This window comes from Trachurus trachurus (genome assembly GCF_905171665.1).
Source record: "Trachurus trachurus genome assembly, chromosome: 10".
NCBI classification, from domain to species: Eukaryota; Metazoa; Chordata; class Actinopteri; order Carangiformes; family Carangidae; genus Trachurus; species Trachurus trachurus.
In genome coordinates this window covers 14,048,932-14,070,089 of record NC_139894.1, presented here as the reverse complement: position 1 = coordinate 14,070,089, position 21,158 = coordinate 14,048,932, and the positions used below count along the sequence as shown (strand labels likewise).

Below are 21,158 nucleotides of genomic sequence, written 5' to 3'. Positions count from 1 at the left end.
GTGAGCCTCCAAACAATCTGTAAAGCATGGCCTCTCTTTAAAATGTAGCACTATCAGGCGGAGAAGAGAAAAACAGTGAGTGAACCAGGGTTTTCTCCCTGTCCTGTGGTTCTATCTGAATATATGCCTACATTCATTTTGATAATGGTTTTCTATAGTTTATTCTCTTTCTTCTATAAACTATTGCACGGGAATATTATATTATCTGCCATTCTGCTGAGCTACTTGGACGTCTACATTTATTCCAGAGGAAAAATAAGAGGTTAAAAGAGAAAAGATGATTACGCAAATGGTTATGGCCAGGAACTGTCCATATTTCTCTTACACTGGACTTTGTAGATCTAATTTTATTGTACAGTAATTTCAAAATGAGAAAATTACACAAGTAGCATTTTAAATAATGTGCAATAAAGTGAATTGCTAATGTTTTAAAACTGAAATTTCACTTTGAGAAGAGTACTTTAACAAATAGCCATTTAGAGTTTAAATTGCTATTTATCATGGAGACATTCAAAGAGAAACAGTGAGTGCACATTTGGCTCCAAACATGAGAGGACTGTACACAAAGTCTGTTAATTGCCATCTAACAGCATAAATAGCTAAACAAATTATGCACAAATGGAACAAGCTTCTCTTAAACATATTTCATTTCAGAAGCAAATGGGTCATTGGGTTACTAATTATTAATTGTTTCAACATCAACAAACTGCATATTAAATCAATGCAGCTTTTGATGATCAGGAGCCCCACCAACCACGCAACTTCAAACAACCACATTCAACAATTCTTTCATTCATTTGCATCTGTATGTAACAAGGACCACATCCATTCTAATACAAGACCATCTGCATCCATCCCCTGCTCATGCCAGGCAAAGCAAGGCAAAAGCAGTAATTTCATTAAGCCTCTGGGAGGCTATTGAGGAAAACCTTTGACATTTCACTGGAACACATCAAATCAAACGTGACAATCAAAAGCAGCTCTGAAAAAAGAGATTTGTGCCCAAACAAATGCATCATCAACAGCCATGAGGAAAGTTGAAGTATTATTCTGTGTTACCACTCTAGAAGATAATAGAGGAAAGCATGGTGCCCGCAATAGGCACAAACACAAATACTGCCACTTTATTTCCACTCATGAATTCACAGATAAGTGAAGGGAGGGAAAGAAATGGTATTGAGTGGTATTAGCACTGATTGAGTGACACAAAGCCAAGCTGTACTCACTGTACTCTTCGTTCCTCAACTCAAGCACAATGGGGGTCCCAGGCCAGTGCTTTGGGGAAATTAGGATTAAAAAGAGAATTAAATTAAAAGTCCCACAACAACAACAACAACCACCAGCACAACAAAAAAATAGTTGGTGAAGAGCAGAAAAAGAGCTTGTTTTGTGGTTGGATTGTACTTCCAGCCATGTTAGTGAGCCCTGGGGACTCTGTGAACCCTTAGATGGATGGTGAGAGTTGATACTAATTGATGTATCATGGACAGGCATGGTGTGGAATGGAGTGGAGGGCGTATCGTCATTGACGAGAGGCCCATAGATTAAGCCTGTCAGTTCCCCTTCCTTTTTATGCCTCTGGCAAGGGGTACTCAGGAGGAATCAATTTTTTTGAGACGCTGCATGGACGGGGACCATAATAACAACGTCATCGTCAGCTCCAGCCAAAATAAGCGTGGCCATCTTACCCATTCAGAATCAATGCGCCGCTGTCTGTCTCCGCTGTCTTGTAGCTAGCTTCTGTAAGTCCGTGTCTGTGCGTGGGCCAAGTTCCAGTGCCGGGCAGGACATAGGGGTGATAATGCCAGCATCTGTCAGAGGAGCTTAGATATTCCTTTCCAAGCAAGCAGCAGGGACAGACTACAGACATGTGCCATTCCTTGGCAGCGGAGAAAAAAACTGATATGAAATAAAATCAGGCATTCTCTGTGTACTTTCAACTGTACTGGTTCAAGTTTTCCACCACAAACGCTTCAAATATGCTCAAAACCAGTGTGAGATTGTGAAATTCCCATGGACTTAAATAGCCTAGCTCCGCTTTCTGTCTTCCAAGTTTAAGAAAGAACCCCTGCAAAGCCTCGAAGCACACGCAGTACAGTGCTTCATACATGTCTGGAAATACATGTAGATATTCTTACCTCGACAGTAAATGCAAATGCAAATGTCATATTTTGATTTATTTATTTCTCCAAAGCCTCGATATATGTTGGTGAGCCATAAATAATTATAATCATATTGTCAACATTTAATAATTTGTCATTCAACCATTTTCTGACTTTTTTCCATCATCAACAAATAAAAATTGCTTCAATAATATATATATATTTTTCAGTTTTTCTGTGATTTTTCTTTTACTTTGACAGCATTGTGTTAGATGTTGAAGAGCTCCCCGACTAGTCTGTAATTATCACTTTCAAACTCCAGTTTGTTTTCTTTAGGTAAATACTTGTTCTTTGGTAGGAGCTACAGTATACTAGTGGCTCTACTGTGAGATGGTGGGAAAAAAAGGAAGGAGACCACAACATTAAGTGGAGTCAGTCAGACATTCGTTAGCTTGAGCCACTGTCAGTTTAATGCAGTGTCGACAAGTAAACATGTTACATGCTCACAATGAGGTTCCATCTTTCATTCAACGACTAATTGCTGGTGATGAAAACAAACACTGATACTAAATGTGCCACCACTCGCGACACAAAATGTACGTATTTTAACATAGTGGCAAAATCAATAATGGACACAAAGGAACGTCAACAGCAGGAAGTATATTGAGGTAGATCGTAGCTCATAAATGAAATATGCCACCGCTCTCTGAGAGAAAGAAATACATTGTGGCTAAATTACTGCACTATAGTTTATGATCAACCCTGCTGCTCCAGGCAAAGCTGTTGCCATTTTTTCCTTCCACCCTGCTCTCAACTGCATGGGGTAGACCATCGGCAACATTTTTAACCCTCTTAGCCGTCATCATGCACTGTGGCACTCCAAATTAGACCAAAAACAAAGGATTTTTAACCTTGTGTTGTTAGGTTATTGGAAAAAATCTGAACCTCTCTATTGTAAAAATCCAGTATTCATAGAAATGCATAAAGAAAAACACAGAAGGTAGCCTACAGTACAATAACAAAAGTCAATTTATTGTAATCTATTGCTGTTTAATCTCCTGCATGTATCATGTAAGCCTAAAAGCACATTTTAATGTGTAATGTTGTAACTGACACTGTGAGCAAGGAGCACTTCTACCTAATGCAACGCAAGCCTCTGCAACATCATCTCAGGCTGATAGAAATGCAAAAGTGTACTATGCACTACATATGGCCATCAGAAAGCCCCGAGGAAAAGAAAGTCCCCTGCCACCGCCTACGGTTGTTTAACTCGATGACATTAAGAATTTATGAGCTTAAAGATACTTCTGGCGTTCTCCGTATGTGACTTGTCTTGAAAAGTGTTATGGAAGAGCAAACATGTTGCTTTGTTGATACTTGCTTGTTTGTCAAGATGCAACTGTATTGTGAAACAGAAGAGAAAATATTTTCAGTACAAGTATATCACATCCGAGGCATTTAACAGTGATTCTGGTATAGGAGATAGTGCGGCTTCGTCACTGTTTTCCTACAGACTCAGACATGGTGATGATGAGTAACTCTAAACTTTTGAGGATAATGATTTTTTCTTTGCTCTTTTATCCGGTATGATAGAGCCACAGAAGTGCTCACCCACATATATCTTGATTTATATTAACAGGTTTATGTCAGCAGTGTCCGCCCAGGGCTCTGAAATAAGCACAGTGAAGCTGCCACTATTGATCCAAGAGCATTTATTAGACAGACACAGGTTAAGTTTTCTACTAAATAAAAGTATAAATAAATAGGGCAAATATATGCCCATATTGCACAATCATGACCTTATTTCCCCTTTTCATATACAGTTCAATCACCCTTTATTGATTAACAATGATTGGATATGGCTCAGAACTAATTCACCTCTGGGATGGCATATTAATTGTGGTCAAACTGCCGACTTCTATTCCAATATAAAGAGGAAATTGATTCGCTTGCGTGTTTCATTGGGTTTCATTGTTATTCCTGTGGCACACTGTTGTTTTTCATTCGGGGTGAAACAGTCTGGGGGTATAAAAAAACAAAAAAAAAGCAAGACAAGCTGGAATAACAGGATCGAGCTGCGGCTGCGGACGCTAGGTGTCACCCTTGTGACTTTGAAATCGGCCTGCCCTCCACAGGATGCGGTGGCGACTGTGCGCGCTGGTGAGAGGCAGGCAGGCTGGCTGGCTGCATGGGAGGAGTGTGTGTGATTTTGTGAGTGCGTGTGTGTATGCATGTGTGTGGACCGGTTGTGAGCGAGTGTCGCTTCTATCTGAATGAGAAGAGCGAGATTACAGGGAGGGTGAAGAGTGTGCAATATGTGCAGGGCTACTAGAGGAACTTCATATTTATCCTTCTGCTAGATTGGCTGAGTGGTTTTCTTACTTGTGCTGTCTGACGTGTGACAGCAGCGGACTGTTCACGTCACACAAGGAGCCTCGATATGATGTCGCTCCGAATTACATGGAGATAAGGCAGAAGGGACGCACTGAATAATAGCTGATAATTGATTTGTTGTTCCCCTTCTTATTCTTATGATGATTTGCGACAGACTGGAGGTCATAGTCCACCCACCTCATTATTACCCTTTATAAATATGGACTCAGTTGCTGACGAACATAAACGATCTCATAACAGTGAGAGCAGCTTATTAATTTTCATTAACGAAAACTATTTCTTAATTATTATTATTACACAGACTCTATTACAGTGCATGTCCATCTATAAGTATAGCACATCATTTCGGTCCACGTCACCTGATGCCTTTAAATTAACAATAGTAAACAGACTGTTGTTGATGACCTGAAATGAACTAAAATCAATTATGCGCATCACCAACACGTGATCTTGACATTTTAAAGCACATTAAACTCTGTGTCCCATTGTGTTTAATGTAATTGTTTAGAAGGCCCCAGGGCATTATTTAGCCGGAAATAGTTTTCTTTTTTTGGTGACAGGAAAGAAAAACCGTGGGTTGTGATGTATTGATTTAACCTATGGCCATGATTTCCTCCCAGCGTGTTTTCTGCTACATGGGAACCATCATCTCTAATGTGTTTTTTTTTTTTCGTTGTAGAGAATTGCCTCACCACGCTGCCTAAGTTCAAACGTAGTGCACAGTAAAGGCCACGTAAGGGTGTAAATGATGTAACACAACACGTACAGTTGCAACAACTGTATGGATCAACAGGCATACTGTATATTTGGCTTTAAAATATGCCGGAAATGCCATTGGGACCTCCACTGTGGGGATGCTGCGCACAGGCGGCCAAACTTTGACAAGTCACGGGGGGATCAAACATCCAGGCTGTAGATAACACTCAGGTTCCCCACCGGGAGAATCTGTGTTGTAAAAATGTGACTCGCCTCATATAATTGGCCGGTGTAGCAGAAGAGAAAACAAGGACACATCGGTGAAAAGTTATCCTTAACATCTCGTCTCTGCCTCTGCTGGGGGAAATTAGTCTGTCACTCTTTGTTTCTTTGGCACCGACGGGAACTCGGTCAAAGACCCCCCCCCCCCATCCCCGGGTCCCCCCACCAGACCCCGGTTACTTTATTTATTTATTTTTAGACCGGGAGCTCTAACGATCATCAAATCCACAGCTTGGTGTTTCAACTTGTACGCTGTAATTGCCCGTTGAGTCGTCCATCTGCAGGAGAACAGGTAGTTGGCCGTGTTTCATTGCTGTACTTTGCCCCACCCACCAGCAGCTCCAGCCCTCCTGTGTAACCCCTGATTGGCTGAGGGGATTGCGGGTCCTGAGACTGAGCGCTCGGCTCGGAGCTGCGCGTCCGCCAGTGTGATCCAGTGAAGCGAGGGGAACGCTTGTTGGAGTCAACTAGACAGGCTACTGGCAACGAGTGGTGATTTCTTTTTTTCTGCCTCCACCAGGCTGGATATAGGCGACTGTGCTACTTTGCTGCAGCCCAACATCAATTGCGTTTTGTACATACAGTAGGCTCCTGCTTCGTTTCCTCCCACTGGCTTTTGGCTACATTTTCAACGGATTTTTTTGTTGTTGTGTGTGTGAATGTTTTTGTGTGTGTTGCATGGACTAATTGCCGGGATATGTGCAGCCTTTTCTTCCGAGTGAGCTGCGAGGAAATTAATTAGTAAGTAAAAGCTCCAAGACTTGCGGACGGGATGAAAGACTAAATCTGCTGGAAATAAGAAGGTAATCGGGACTTCAGTGATGTGATGAGACATTCCTGCCTTTGCAACCCCCCTGTTCTATAGGCAAACATATCCGGACTTAAGCTGTTGAATAATTTTGTGACTGCAGATCTTTATAGATTTCTTTTCCTCATCATCAGATGTGCAGTTTGAAATCCAATAGCTGCCGTCCGAAGAGGAAATACTACCACTGCTTGTAATAGAGTGTGTATCCAAAATGCGACTTAAATATATGCAGGCATCAAGACGGAGAATTTAACACGGACTTTTGAAGCCCATCACTTGCATGGAAGATTGACATTTTTTTTCTCAGTGTGGACTTGCTCACAGGAATTGTGATTTTTGTGTCTCTGCAGTTAGAGCATCCCCCCCCCCCTCCTCTCTGCCCTCTTGAAAATGGACAGTTCTGCATACGAGTCATGTGTAAGACCAGTTTGCCGCTTGATAAGAGCTGCACGGATTTACACGGCTAAATCACTGTTGTGAGAAGATTCAGCATGATTTCACAGATCTGTCGTCCCCAATGTTTCGCCCGCTGCAGTGAACCGGAGGATGTGCTCTGCCTGAGAAGAGTAAAATAGGCTAAGGCACTTGTTAGAATTATAGCTTTCACATCATGATATAATTTGCATAAACAAGAGCCATTCGTCACCTAAACACTTTTTTCTGGACATTTCAGTGAGATGATTCATTTGGAACATTTTTCCTCTTTTCTCTGACATGCGTTCTCGTGCGTAATTATCAAGGTTTTTTCTTTTATTAGACAGAAAAAAACTCAACAGGTACAATGCAAACTAAGGAGATGGAATTAATACAAATAATTGCTGTGTTCCTCTTATTTTGGGTCGGGTCTGAGGCTGTTATCAACCTGAAGTATGGAATAAACGAGGAAATGAAGCCCGGGTCAGTGATTGGAAACGTGACGAGGGACGCGCTGAAGCAAGGATTTCAGATTGCACCGCAGCCCCCGTACTTACGGGTTATTTCCAATTCAGAACCACGGTGGGTGGAACTCAGTCCAGCCGGAATCCTTACAACCCAAATGAAAATAGATCGGGATGTAGTTTGTCGACAGAATCCGAAGTGTGTTATTTCCCTAGAAGTGATGTCAAACTCTATGGAGATCTGTGTCATCAAAGTTGAAATTGAGGATTTGAACGATAACGCACCCCGATTCCCTACGAGCCACATTGACATTGAAATTTCTGAGAATGCCTCCCCTGGTACCAGGTTTCCCCTAGAGGGGGCAAGCGATCCGGACTCGGGAATCTTTGGAGTTCAGTCATATTCCATCACCCCAAATGAGCTTTTCGGACTAGAAATTAAGACCAGAGGGGACGGCTCCAAAATTGCTGAGCTTGTGGTGCAAAAATCGCTAGACAGGGAGACACAAGCCCGCTACTCATATGAAATCAGCGCAGAAGATGGAGGAGACCCTCCAAAGATAGGCGCGGTCCAGTTAAATATCAAGGTAATAGATTCTAATGACAACAACCCTGTTTTTGACGAGCCAGTGTATACTGTTAATGTGATGGAGAATTCCCCCATCAATACATTAGTCATAGACTTGAACGCTACGGATCCTGACGAGGGCACTAATGGAGAGGTTGTGTACTCCTTCAACAGTTACGTCACCGAGAAAACGAGGGACGCGTTTAAAATTGACCCCCGAACCGGGATCATCACCGTCAACGGTGTTTTGGATTATGAGGCATCGCAAATATATGAGATCGACGTCCAGGCCAAAGATCTAGGTCCCAACTCTATCCCAGCTCACTGCAAAGTCACAGTGAATGTGATGGATACGAACGATAATCCACCTGTCATCAGTTTGCTCTCACTGAACACAGAGATGGTGGAAGTTAGTGAAAACGCGCAGCGTGGATATGTCATTGCACTAGTGAGGGTGTCAGATAAGGATTCTGGGGCAAATGGTAAAGTGCAGTGCAGGCTGCAGGGCAATGTTCCGTTCAGACTACAAGAATATGAAAGCTTCTCCACTATACTAGTCGATGGCAGGCTGGACAGAGAGCAAAAGGACACATACAACCTGACCATCCAAGCGGAGGACAGTGGCATCCCTCCTTTACGCGCCACAAAGTCTCTGGTAGTCAAAGTCACAGATGAAAATGACAACCCTCCCCACTTTCTCAAGCCACACTATCAAGAGATGGTGATGGAGAACAACCTCCCAGGCTCGTGTCTGCTTGCAGTATCAGCGGAAGACCCGGACCTGGGGATGAATGGCACAGTTTCATACTCTATAGTCCCTGGTGAGATTAAGCACATGGATGTAAACACATATGTCAGCATAAACCCATCTGGCCGCATTTACTCCATGAGATCATTCGACCATGAATACACCAGGACTTTTGATTTCAAAGTTTTAGCCAGAGACAATGGCAACCCCTCTTTATCAAGTAACGCCACGGTGCGCATTGTGGTGTTGGATGTCAACGACAACACACCTGTCATGACAAACCCGCCCCTGGTGAATGGCACAGCAGAGGTTTCCATCCCCCGAAACGCTGGGGTGGGTTACATGGTGACCCAGGTGAAGGCAGACGACTACGATGAGGGTGAGAACGGGCGGCTCACCTACACCATCTCAGAGGGGGACAGGGCTTTCTTTGAAATCGACCAGGTGAACGGAGAGGTGCGCTCCACCAGGATGTTTGGAGAAAACGCCAAGTCCACCTACGAGATCACGGTGGTGGCGAGGGACCACGGCAAGCCCTCCCTCTCCGCGTCGGCCTACATCGTGGTGTACCTCTCACCAGACCTGAACGCACAGGAGCCTATTGGACCTGTCAACCTGTCCCTCATCTTCATCATCGCCCTGGGCTCTATCGCAGCCATCCTCTTTGTCACCATGATTTTCGTGGCAGTGAAGTGCAAGAGGGATAATAAGGAGATCCGGACGTACAACTGCAGGTACTGAACAAATCTGTGTGCACCTATGTGTATGTGTGTGTCTGTGTGAGTGCATATGAGAGAGAGACAGACAGAGAGTGTGTGTGAGAGAGAAAGAGCGCCTGTGCGTGTGACCGTCATCGTGAATGAAACTGCGAGTTGTCAGTGCATTGCTTTTGTCATGCAGCATGTAGAGGCCTGACTGTGAGGACTGCAGATTTTTTTTTTTTTTCCCACAGCTGTTACTGAGACAGACCTGAATAAACCCGACTGCTTTAAATCAGAAACATTCTGCTGAGGCTCACTGTTCCGTGTTAGGGAAACGTGATTGATTGTTTTAATCCCTCCATTGTAACCAATTGACTCATAAATATGACGGTTCAACTGTCATGTTCAATTTGCGGGTGTGTTGCCGGACAATTAACGTCCCAGTGGTTCAATAGCAGTCCCAGACATTTATTATTTAACGTCCACCGTGGCTGATTGGCTGTTATCAGCTTTAATCTAGTGTGATTATCCTTCAGGATCATTCAGATTTACCTCTGTTTTTCTTTCCCACGGAAGAATTTCAGCAGCAACTATGACAAGATAAAATGGAACAGTGTTAATAATTTAAAGATTGATTGCAGTTTTATTTTTCTGCTTCATAAAATCATGTAAAACACATCATAGTCATTAACCTATTTAGCCATTTTCCTGGAAAGGAGCGGATTATAATTTTTCTGGACCTTGCACAGTGCACAGTGTGTTTTGTTCATCAATCTGAACATCAGCTCTGGCTTTGATTTTCCTGTGCCACATTACCACTATAAATTTACATATAGATTGGATTTGAGAATTTAACCTGAAGCTATAATCATATTTTGCTGCAAACATAATTTTGTTGATTTGAAGTGAAGTTAGGCCATTTTCTAACATGTAGTTGTGAAAAATGTTCCGAAACGCCCCCGATATTACTCTGATATTTTATATTCTCTTGTAATGTTTGATTGCCCGTGTTTTTTTGTTAATTACAGTTCTTTATTATTGAAATTAATTCTGATTCTCTCTCTAGCACCTCTGAGGAAAATCCTGTCACAAAGCATAAGTACTCACATTTTTTAGTGATCCTACATTTAGATTGTCAGTGTAATAGTGTAAACTCACATCTTTGAGCGTATACTTAAACTACACCATATGTGTTATTCAAACCAGTTTAAAATGGAGCGAAAGCACCTTGTTTATGCGTTAAATAGCTTGAGCACATACTGTGTGCGTGTTTCATGTGTTAGTTATATGTTTTCATTCAGTGAAGAAATACTCGCAGACAACAACAAATTCAAAATTCAAAACTGCTCTCAGTACTTTACTCTCCTCATGTGAGCCTCTCTCCCTGCTGGGCGCTTTAATCAGTACTGATGTGTTCAGCTTCTCAGTCGCCACCTCAAATATGAGGAGCAGTTATCTCCAATTTATTGCTTGTCCTCTGTCAGTCTGTCTGACTCTGAAGATATCCCCTCCCAGATTTCAATTTATGCACAGAGTAGAGAGACACCATGTTAAAATGATAAATGAAAAAGAAATGAAGTATTTTCTACCCTTGCAGCTGCCCATTTTCTTTCCTCTGAATCAAGGGGGAGCAGAATGGGGGTGGGAGCTGTTTTCAAGATGCAATCTGAAAGAAAAATGAAAAAGACAAACTACAATGGTGCTCCTTAGCCAGTGTGATTTTAGAAGTGACAGAGGATTAGAGCTGCATTTTAGTGAGGAACAGAGGCCAGTGGGGGCTGGTATAGCAGAGACGTTGCAGACAAGACAAGAGAGGAGAACAGAGACATTCTGGATGCTGCAATTTCATGGATAACTGTAGTTTTGTTGGTGAAATAAACCATACACTCAGTGCCTTACAGTTAAAAATAGTCTCTTTCACAGTTTGAAGTAATGCAGATTACAAAAAAACATCACAAATTATGGAATATGTCTGGTGAAGTTTGTAGTCATCACTATAGAGCACATAGCATCTGTTCTCCTGTAGAAAACTGCAAGGCTGTGCGAAGAATGGATATTTTCCCCCAGTCTGAGGATCCTTTGATAAAACACGGCTGTGTTGCTCATTTTCTCTTATTAAAGTCAAAATATTCAGTTCAAGTTTGCAGCAGCCACTGAGAGCAGCTAAATGAATTTGAATCTGCAGTTCTCCTGCACTCCGCTTTGCTAGTGGGCTTGCTTGATAATGACAGAAAAAATGGAATTAGTGTGGGCTGTGTGCTTTGAATATGATTGCATATACCGGTAGTGCTGCTGAGTATCCGTGTGTCCTTTTGCTTTGCTTTTTTTGTGGTTTTGGCATGTTTGCATCTTATCTGCCTGTTTGTGACATGTCGTTTGTTGAGCATGCAAATGCAAACAAACAAGGGATGGCAGCTCCATTACAAGCCGGGAGTGGGGAATCACCTAAGTGTGTTGTTCCACTCCGGACAACGGGGCAGTGCGCCTTTTGTCTGGCACCCATGGTCGAACAGCGCCCTAGCTGGCATGGTGGGCGATCTTTTTGACCGTGTGGACAGGGGAGGGGAAGGCAGAACACTGCTTTATTGAGTCTGTTCAGTTTCTTCTACTTGCGCAGGGTGGCGGAGTACTCTTATGGCAACCAGAAGAAGTCCAGCAAGAAGAAGAAGCTGAGCAAGAACGACATCCGCCTGGTGCCCCGAGACGTCGAGGAAACAGACAAGATGAATGTGGTGAGTTGCTCGTCTCTCACCTCCTCGCTCAACTACTTCGACTACCACCAGCAGAGCCTGCCACTGGGTTGCAGGCGCTCCGAGAGCACCTTCCTCAACGTGGAGAACCAGAACTCACGCAATGCAGCTCCCAACCATGGCTATCAGCACCCATTCACTGGGCAGGGCCACCAACAGCCAGACCTCATCATCAACGGCATGCCACTGCCAGAGGTGAGATACAATCCACTGTGCTCTGTTCTAAATCATGGCTGGGCAGCTTTGGGTGTTAGAGATAGAAGATAGTGGGGTGGGGGGGTGTTTGAGTTTAAAATTGATTAATAACCAGCGCATTGTTCAATTTTTTTTTCCAATTAATTCTTATTAATAGGTCTCCATTGTGGTGCTGAATACTAAGAATGAGTTGATATGTTATTCACCACCTTTCAACATACAGTATATCACGGCCTTGTGATATTTAGCATTCCCATCATACCACAGATTACAGTGTCAGTGAAATGTCTGTCTGTTGCTGATGGAAAGCTGAGCTATTTGAAGTGGCACTTGTGACGTTATGCCAGTCAATCTGAGCAGAATCCTTCAAGGCATTTCAAGGTGCCGAGACACTGGAGCTGACCTGTGAGAGCGCTTTGCCAAGCAGAATTTGGAGGCCTGACAAAGTGGATTATTTGCCCCCACCAACCCCCAACCCCACCCCAACTCCACTTGTTTACCTTTTTTTTCATTTGTGTGTGTGTGTGCTGAGCTATTTCAAAAAGCACAAGAGCCTGAGCACCTGCTAGGTGTATTGACCCAACTAATCAGCTCCACCACACGTCATTTCAGGTGCTAGCAGAAAGAATAATCATTGCTTAAATGCTTTATCTGTGTGTCGTCCATTTGGCTGCTCTGTTACCGCATGGCCGCTCTGCACAGCCAGCCATTGAATTACCCTGACATCCCATGCATGGCTCCAGCAGAGCAGTGAAGTTCTGACTTGAAAGAGTATTCAAGCAGACAGAGTGTATGCCGACCAAGTGATCTTTAGTTTATAGATTTTCGTATGTATGAACTGGTCTATTGGATTGTGTGGGCAACCTGCCTCCCTCTCGCTTCATGACCCACTTCTCCTTGATCCCATGGGAGAAAGGGACATTTATGTTTGTGTGTGTGTGTTAGAGAGAGAGAGAGAGAAAATGTGCATCAGTGTGTGTTTATAGGAAAGTGTATCACGCTCACTCCTATAGACAGCAGCAAATAAGCTCCAGCACCACGTACACACACATACTCACACACTTGTAATTGATGACTCCAATCTCCGTTTGACATTCAGCGAGGGGGGAGGTAGAGGGGGGCGTGGGGTTGGGAGTGGGGGTCTTAAAACAAGAAACACAAGATGGTTATTGATGTATTGACTGGATGGTCCAGAGAGATCCAGGCACCGATGGATCCTGAGGGGTCAATGAGACCTACTTACAGGCATGCTGATTTACTGGGCCTGTCTGAGCTGGTTCCGACTGAGCGTGTGTGTGAGTAACACAGGTAGAAAGAATGAGAAATGTTGTCGGGGATTGTCCTGTAGCATTATCCGGTCAGTGGAGGCAGAGGTGGGGGATTTAGCAGGTTCACGCAGTGACCCGTATGCTGTGATTGCATTTGCTGGTAGGTAGCGCGACGCAGGTCACGACCACCACCAACAACAACCTTTCCTCAGCCAAAAAAATGTGGTTTTGGCTTCTGAAGGAAATCAGCCTCAGCTGTAGAAAGCTCCAGCAGTATGCTGTCTCTGTGGCTTAACCATCCAATAAAAGCACATTTGCCGCAGGATTAGGAGAGCCTTTATTTGTTTCAGCTAATGAAAAAGTGGAGAGGGAGACAAATAGGGTTGGAGATTGATTTTGATGATTCCATATGCAAAGCTTGGAGTTATCTTGATAGAGCTGTGTGAGGGCAGATAGAGAGATAAGGAGGGAAGAAGTGAGCAAGGGTGAATGAGTCTTAGTGCCAGGTGTCTGAGCCCCGACTACGTTTTCTCATTTTCTTTGAGGCAGTTGATGGGTTTGATAGAGCCAGGGCCTGTTTAGCATTCAGCTTCTATCGCTCGCCGCCTTACACATGATGTTGACAAACATCTCTTTGACCCGTCTTTTGCATATTTTCCCTGGACTGAGAGAAGAGAGAGAGAGTGTGTGTGTCAGAAAGAGAGGGAGAGAGTGTGTGTGTGTGTGTGTAGGGGGAGAGAGAGACTGAGAAAGTCAGTGAGGAATAGCGGTAGCGAGAGCACACGTTACCCTCCAACACAATAACCCCAGCACAACGACAGTTGTCATTGTTTTCTTTCCTCCCCGTTGTGACATTTGCAAGAGACAGAAGCTCTACAGTATGTTCAAATGTTGCTCTTAAATGAAAAATGTTTTCAGTATAATTACAATACCATTTATAGCGCAAACAAACAGCAGTGAAATGACTGATAATTGCTTTGTTACAATGAGCAAGCTTGGGCTTGAAACCACTTGACTCCACAAGTCCTCAACCCATATCCCATTGACTGGCTAGGACACACGAGTGGCTGCACTGTTGTGATTACTGAGGCTGCTTTGTCCCAAAAAATTGTTTTCATCCTGAGGGCAACCTCATAATTATCCATGATTCATTTATCCTCAGCGGCAGAGCCTTTTTGTTTTTACACCAGGGCTCAATGATTCCTCTATGTTTGTTTATTTTCCAAACATGTACTTTAAAATTATCGTAGCCATCAGAATGTGGATACGAGGTCAGATTTGCTTTGCTAATGGAGGGAAAGAGAATATGGGATCGTGTCTCTTTGTAGTTTATGTTTTTGATCGATGCAAAGTTCTCCTCCATTGTTGGTCCATGTGTGGCAGTGAGCATCCTGCTTCTGTAGGAGCAGCTGGAGTCGAGCTTTTCCTGCCTCCGACAAAGCACACAGGCACACACACACACCCACGTACGCACCCAAACACACACACACACACACACACACATACAGCAGCAGACTTGGCCAAGATAACAGTGACAGGTCTCCCCAAAGGCCTCATACGTTCAATTGCATTGTGTATATTGTATTCTCCCCTGTGAGAATGTGTACCAGCATATACCTCCCTGAACATGGCTGTCCATTGTTTTGAAAAGCATCAGCTGTGAGATGTTTGTTAGACCTGCCTGTGGTAGCACTAATATGAACGCTCACAGGAGAATAGAGCTGTCTTCCATGGCTTAATTATAGTGAATCACTTGGTGGGGAAACAATTATACAGTAAAGGAATGGCCTTTGGCTAGAATGTGTTTTTGAATTTGTAATGTGCACTAAGGCTTCTCACACCTGTGATTCTAAATAATGAGCAGAGCAGGAAAAAAAAGTTATCTTTATTGATTAATCTTTTTCTCTTACACCAGTGATAAATGAATCAGAAATAGGTGATAAATGAATCAGAAGAGGGTGATAAATGAATTAAAAAGTGTGTGTGTGTGTGAGTGTGAAATGTTCAGTATGCGGTACAGAGTGCACCTCCCATGTTAACTTAATTGATAATTGATGCAATCATGCTCCAGGTTCTCTCTGCACTGCCTCCTTCCTCTCCTTAAAGATACTGTAGCCATAGTGAGTCTCTGCGATGCTCCACTGTAGCGGCAGGTTCAGATGTACATTTTACGGTTGTTTGTTCAGCTCTCACAGTCAATCAAAGCACCTTAAATGAGAAAATGAAAATTGAAACAAAACAACTGACGAGGTATCTCAGTACACACCAGCCTGGCTGTGTTTCCCTGTTAGTAAGGAAGACGTTTTGATATTGATGTAGGAGAGACAACAGGGAGTGGTTCCAGCGAGGCTGCACATCCCTCGCTATCACTTCACATCAGGACAATATGCATGGGAGCATTCAAACGTGTCATATTGAGCATGCAAAGTAGATGTCATGCTGTCAGCGCACACTACACATCTGTTGAAACTGCCAATCTCCCCCCACACATGTATTCATGAATACACACTCACACCCAATATTACTTATGGAGCGTCACATTTATTTGAAATATGGGCTTTGACATTATCATTTACATCATTACGACCAACTCAGAATCTCAGAGAAGGAGAAATGAGAGGCATCATCCAACATTTTCGATAATCAAACATGGTTGTGACTCTGAATTTGAAGTGCTCCTCTAATGTTGTCATGATAGTCATCGTTCCCTAGTGTTTAAGATATGTTTAGCTCTAAATGTCTCCCATAATATTTCCTCAATAGTTTCTATCGTTTTCTTGCTTTAGTGTTGATGACATTTTTACAGATTCACTGCAGCTCATAATTGTTTCTCCACAGTGCACGTTTACACCATCTCCACCACGCACTTTTACAGAACCGGAAACATTGATATTTCACCATCATCGTAGCAGCCTATCAACTTTTTTTGTCAAGTCGGTAGTGCAGGTTTTCAAGGGTGAAATACACTTTGTTATCACGTTGTCTTTACTTCACGGCCGTGACTGACAGAAAGCAAAGAACGTTAACTCTTGCTTGAAAGTGTGTTTGGGGAAAGTACAACATGGAGAGCAGAGAAGCAGAAAGTGGAAGTAAAGCTCAGTCTCTTGTCTCAGCTTTCACATTGTTCCTGAAGGACTCTGGCGAGAACTTTCAAAATGGAAAAGTTCATCGCCTGATCGGAATTTGGCTGTTTCTGTCAGCTTTGTATTCTCAGTTTTCAATGCCATTTGAAAGTGAATAGAAGTGAATGGGTCTGAATTTTACAGCAAATCTAATTGAAAAATAGCCGCACGACTGGAGACATTAAAACAGAATGAACTTTGGAATTACATAAGAAGGGGTCATTAAAAAATAATCTTTATCCTGTCATTTCAACACAAGGTTTTCAGACATGTATGAAAGCAATTAAAACCAGTCCCTATTTACACGCAGGGGATAAGATCTTTTTACAGATTAAAAAAAAAAAAAGTAAAATAGTGATTAAATATTCAGTGCAGTCATTCAGCACACATTCCCACTGTAAAAAGCTGCAGAGCACCAGTAAAGCTGATGTCTTACAGAACCCCTTCACCAGTTTGTCAGTGAGTAATCACGGTGGGAAAGAGACAAAGACAGATATACAGATATTGTGCAATAGGAATAAGAGAATGGATATACAACTGCTTGATCTTAAGAGTCAGTGTTTTATATTTATTTACATATATATATATTTATATATTTATATGATGTGTTGGAGTGGAGGGCGTATGTTGTATTCTTTTAAGTTTCCTCCTTTCAAAGGATTCAGGAGAGGATTGTTTCATCTCCGTAAGCTTCAAATGCTCACTGATTGAGTGGCAGATGATCTTGTTAATTATTAAGAGAGGTTATTTGTAAGGCAGGGCTTCAGAAAGGCTCTGCTTTTCAAGTGTCAGTGTTTATCAGGTGAAATAAAGCCCTGTCTGTCAGAAATAAATTAACGGCGTGACAGTGATGTACCCAGTGCCCTCTCGTAACACCCTTTAGCTGGCTCCACCCACTGTGTTTAACACACCAAACGGGTGAAGCTGTGGCATGATTTACTGACATTACTCAACAAGATGGTTTTCACTTCATGCACAACCACAGCTAGTTTTACACTTGGTTGGGTTTTTATAGCCTTGACCCCAACCCGCGACACCCCGGCACGTCATTCTCGATGTTGCAGAGGTACAATGAAATGACATAACAACCCCGGGCAGCCAGTCACAAGCATCCAGGCCCGCCGGGTTACCACCCTCTCGTTGGGATCAGAGCACCCAGCCAAAAGAGCTCAGGAGTCAAAACACATGAGTGACGCCGGCTGATGTACACATGTCACTGTATGTGTCCTTAACCACATGTGACTGGTACAGAGCATAGAGAGGGAGCAATACCGTAGAGAAACAGCGAGGCCGAGAAAAACGAAGAGAGACAGAGTGAGAGAAGAGGGGGAGAGAGATCTATTTATAGGATCCCAATGATTTTCCACAACCTGTATTGCTGCCGCCTCAAACATGTTATTTTTCTCTGTAAAATGTGGTGTTAGGATGAGGAATAGATTTTATTGCACAAACCACATCAACCTCCATGGAAAGCAATAATATCACTTTTCTATTGTTAGTTCATGATTTTTCTTCTTCCCTTGAAAAAAAAAACAAATATTGTGATTACATCCATGTACCTGCAAAGGTAGAAAATGAAGTTAGCCAAGGATTGTGGGAGAGGTTTTGCACTGATTCTATCTCCTTAAAAATCTTGACAGCTCAGGATAAAACTGTCAAACGGCTGAACATCTTGAGAACATTAGCAAACAGACATTTTTTTAAGCCCCTCTGTACATCAGTTGACAACACACCAGCACACAATTACATCAAAATAATAAAGCAGAATCATACTGTACTAATCTTCTTAATCATTCATCCATCTTTTGAGATAATTTTACTTGGTTCAAGTTGACAGCACTGAAATAGAAAATATATTATAAATTATTTTAAAAGCTTGATCATGTGGAAAGAATTAACTTCCTTTAAACCTATTAAAACATCAAAGGAAGAGTTTTTTTTTCCCAGAGCCAAAAATAGTCATGTAACTGCATTCGTAGTCTTAGAATTTATGTTAAAATATTTTTGCCGGACACGCACCCACGTGCACAAAAGGGTATAATGGCATCTGGCTCATAGGTTGATGGGTCCACCCGTAAATGAGAGAAGGCTAAATGGAGTGAAGGAAATGGACATAGTGGTGATGTTTATCGTCGGGGAAGGGGACATCATTACGCACCTTGTTAAGCCCTGCGAGCATTGCTGCACGGACGTAATTACCCATTTAAATGAGTTTCCCGTGGCGTTGTTTTTTTTATTTTTAAAATTTATTTCTCAAATTAAACTCTCTGACACAAATATGCCGCATTGTGTTTTCTTTCATAGAAATCTTTGGACTGTCAAGTCCCAAACCAGCGGAAGTTACTGTAACATGGAAATACACTATCAAAAAATACATTTCATGAAGGCACTTTGAAGTGATCACTTTCAGTGTCTCATACATTTCCTTGCTAAGTTTACACATCCAAACCCCTGCAGTGTTTAGTGTAGAGCAAAACTAAGGTGTTTTTTTTTCAAAGGAAATAAATATAACTAAACAAATCTTAAAACTTATGACATCTGAAGGCTCCAGGAGAATAAAAAAAAACAAAATAAAAACAAGCCCATCCCTCATTAATGCAGATATTTCTGCCCACGGTGGAAAATGCCTGTAGTTGAATAGGATAGAAAAGGTCAGCCTATATTTAAAATACAAACTTTAAGTCTTGTTATGGCCAGGGGTGAAATATATTTCTATTTCTATAATGCTGTTTTTAATGTTATATTCAGTGTGTGTTCCTATCTCTGCCCATCTGACTTATTGCACATCTGTATTGACATGCAGTGTAAGTACACCTTCAGTGCATATTTGTCCTCCTCATCTTAGACAACAATAGCAGGGGACTCACAATCAGTCTGTGGGGAAATTCATTTTTTCTCTTCTGATCTATTGTGGAACAACAAAATCAGAATAATTTTCGCCAAGTAAACAAAGTGAGAAAATTACAAATCTCCACTATTGACAGTTATTATTACAGACAGCCAGTAACAAATTCCATCCAAATGTGCTGAGTGAAAAGGTGTCATTTAAAATTCAAGCTTGATTTTTTTTCTCCCCCCTGTCCTGTCTGAGTTGAAGCGCTGGTTAGGAGACTTGTTGCCACATTGTTAAGCGCGTTCCCAGGGTTTTCTCCTGAGTGCTGATGCTGTGCTTTTTGAGTGACAGGGAAATGGGGGAGGGACTCGGAGGAACATAACAATGCTCGCTGTGAATGAAAACTTTTCCAAGCAGCCAGCTCTGACACCAGGGAAGAATGACCTTTCCAAGTGTCCTGTTTTTTGCCTAAAACAAAGAGGGAGCAGGAGGATGTTAGTTAGCATTTCCCCCATCAGATTAAATGTCAACTTCTGCATGCATAATTGTGGAGTGGAACGGAGGAAGACTTGAACCAATTTGCTGGTGGATAGATGAATCCTGAGTGTAGTTAGTCACTGCATTGCAGATAGAGTTACGGTGCTTTCGATGTCATCTGCTTACACTTTAAGTGTTTTTAATTGTTGTTATATTTGGAGCTGTATGTCGGCGCTGTACCTGGCTTTACAGTAATTGTAACATCCAGTGAAACTTAATTCAGCTGGAAAACAAAAGAATTATTTCTTTGTCATGTCTGCCTCTTTTAAAGTGCAGAGAACAAGAATCTAAAGACGGCAGAGCAGACAAAAGGGCGCAAACATCATTGTATCACACACACACAAATGCTGCATTATACCTTTGTTTTGTTTGCTCCAGCGGTGGAGCAGCCTTTTCCTGTTCCTCCACTTCCTTTCATTTCAGCAAATTCATACACTGCTTTTGTTTCTAAGATAAACCTGGATTTGCATTAGGGAGCGCATGTATGGGATGTTTGATGAGCACGGAGGCTGCTGGCAGGCAAGTCACTATAGCAGCAATATCGCCCGCCTCAGAGGCATGCAGCAGTAGGGGCTAGAGGAGCAGCAGGGTATCGTAATTGTGCATTGTTCATCCACAGAACAGAGGCAGAGCATGTAATGAGCTGTAGCATTTTCACCCAGCCAGCCTAATGGGCTATGACCGAGCATAGGCCTCTCGGAGCCCTCGCGTTCCTCCTGCCCTGTGTGGCCAGTGTCTTGGGCCTCTTCCTTTCTTTTCTCCCCTTCTCTGCCCGACCAGCGTCAACCACTCCCTCACCCCTGTTATCCCCCTCCTTTATCTCCGCTCCCCTTGCCCATTGTCCCCCTGTCTGCAGGGATGGTGGGACCCCTAATGTGTTCAGTGTGTGGCTCCTTTTCTCATTCATGATGTCTGAAAAGCTCGGAGCAGTCAGTCTGATTCAGGCTGACATAAATCAGAATAGCTCACTGATGGAGCGCCGCATGCTGTGTGATTACATTAAAAACCCAAACACAACATACAAATAAAAGTTCAGGGGGAGAATTTGCTGATGTTAGGTGTAGAGGATTTGTTGTTAGAAGTCGGCTCATTTTTCTATCAAAGGCTGTTTTGCATTTTGATTATCTAGTTTTCCTGAAAGCAATTCAGGTGAGCCTGTTTCACTCAGGTTTGTTTTCCCAGGATTAGGGCTTTTCAGAAGGGGCCCAGGCATATTATTTACGCCCATATCTAGTTTCCAGAGAGGCGGGAAAGCATTTCTTTGCTTGAGTGATAC

General features: G+C 42.7%; 1 protein-coding gene across 2 annotated transcripts in view; it reads left to right on the top strand.

Moving 5' to 3' along the window:
- Nucleotides 1-7,063: 7,063 nt before the first annotated feature.
- The window catches only part of pcdh19 (protocadherin 19), a gene marked incomplete at its 5' end in the record, with an annotated part of 53,467 nt that continues 39,372 nt past the window's right edge, over nucleotides 7,064-21,158 (top strand). The window contains 2 exons of one of the 2 annotated variants that reach the window (XM_083980866.1): nucleotides 7,064-9,210; nucleotides 11,777-12,122. In XM_083980866.1, the coding sequence (XP_083836992.1) occupies nucleotides 7,064-9,210; nucleotides 11,777-12,122 (2,493 nt within the window). The remainder of the gene's footprint in view (nucleotides 9,211-11,776; nucleotides 12,123-21,158) is intronic. The other variant, XM_083980867.1, reaches the window with a different exon arrangement.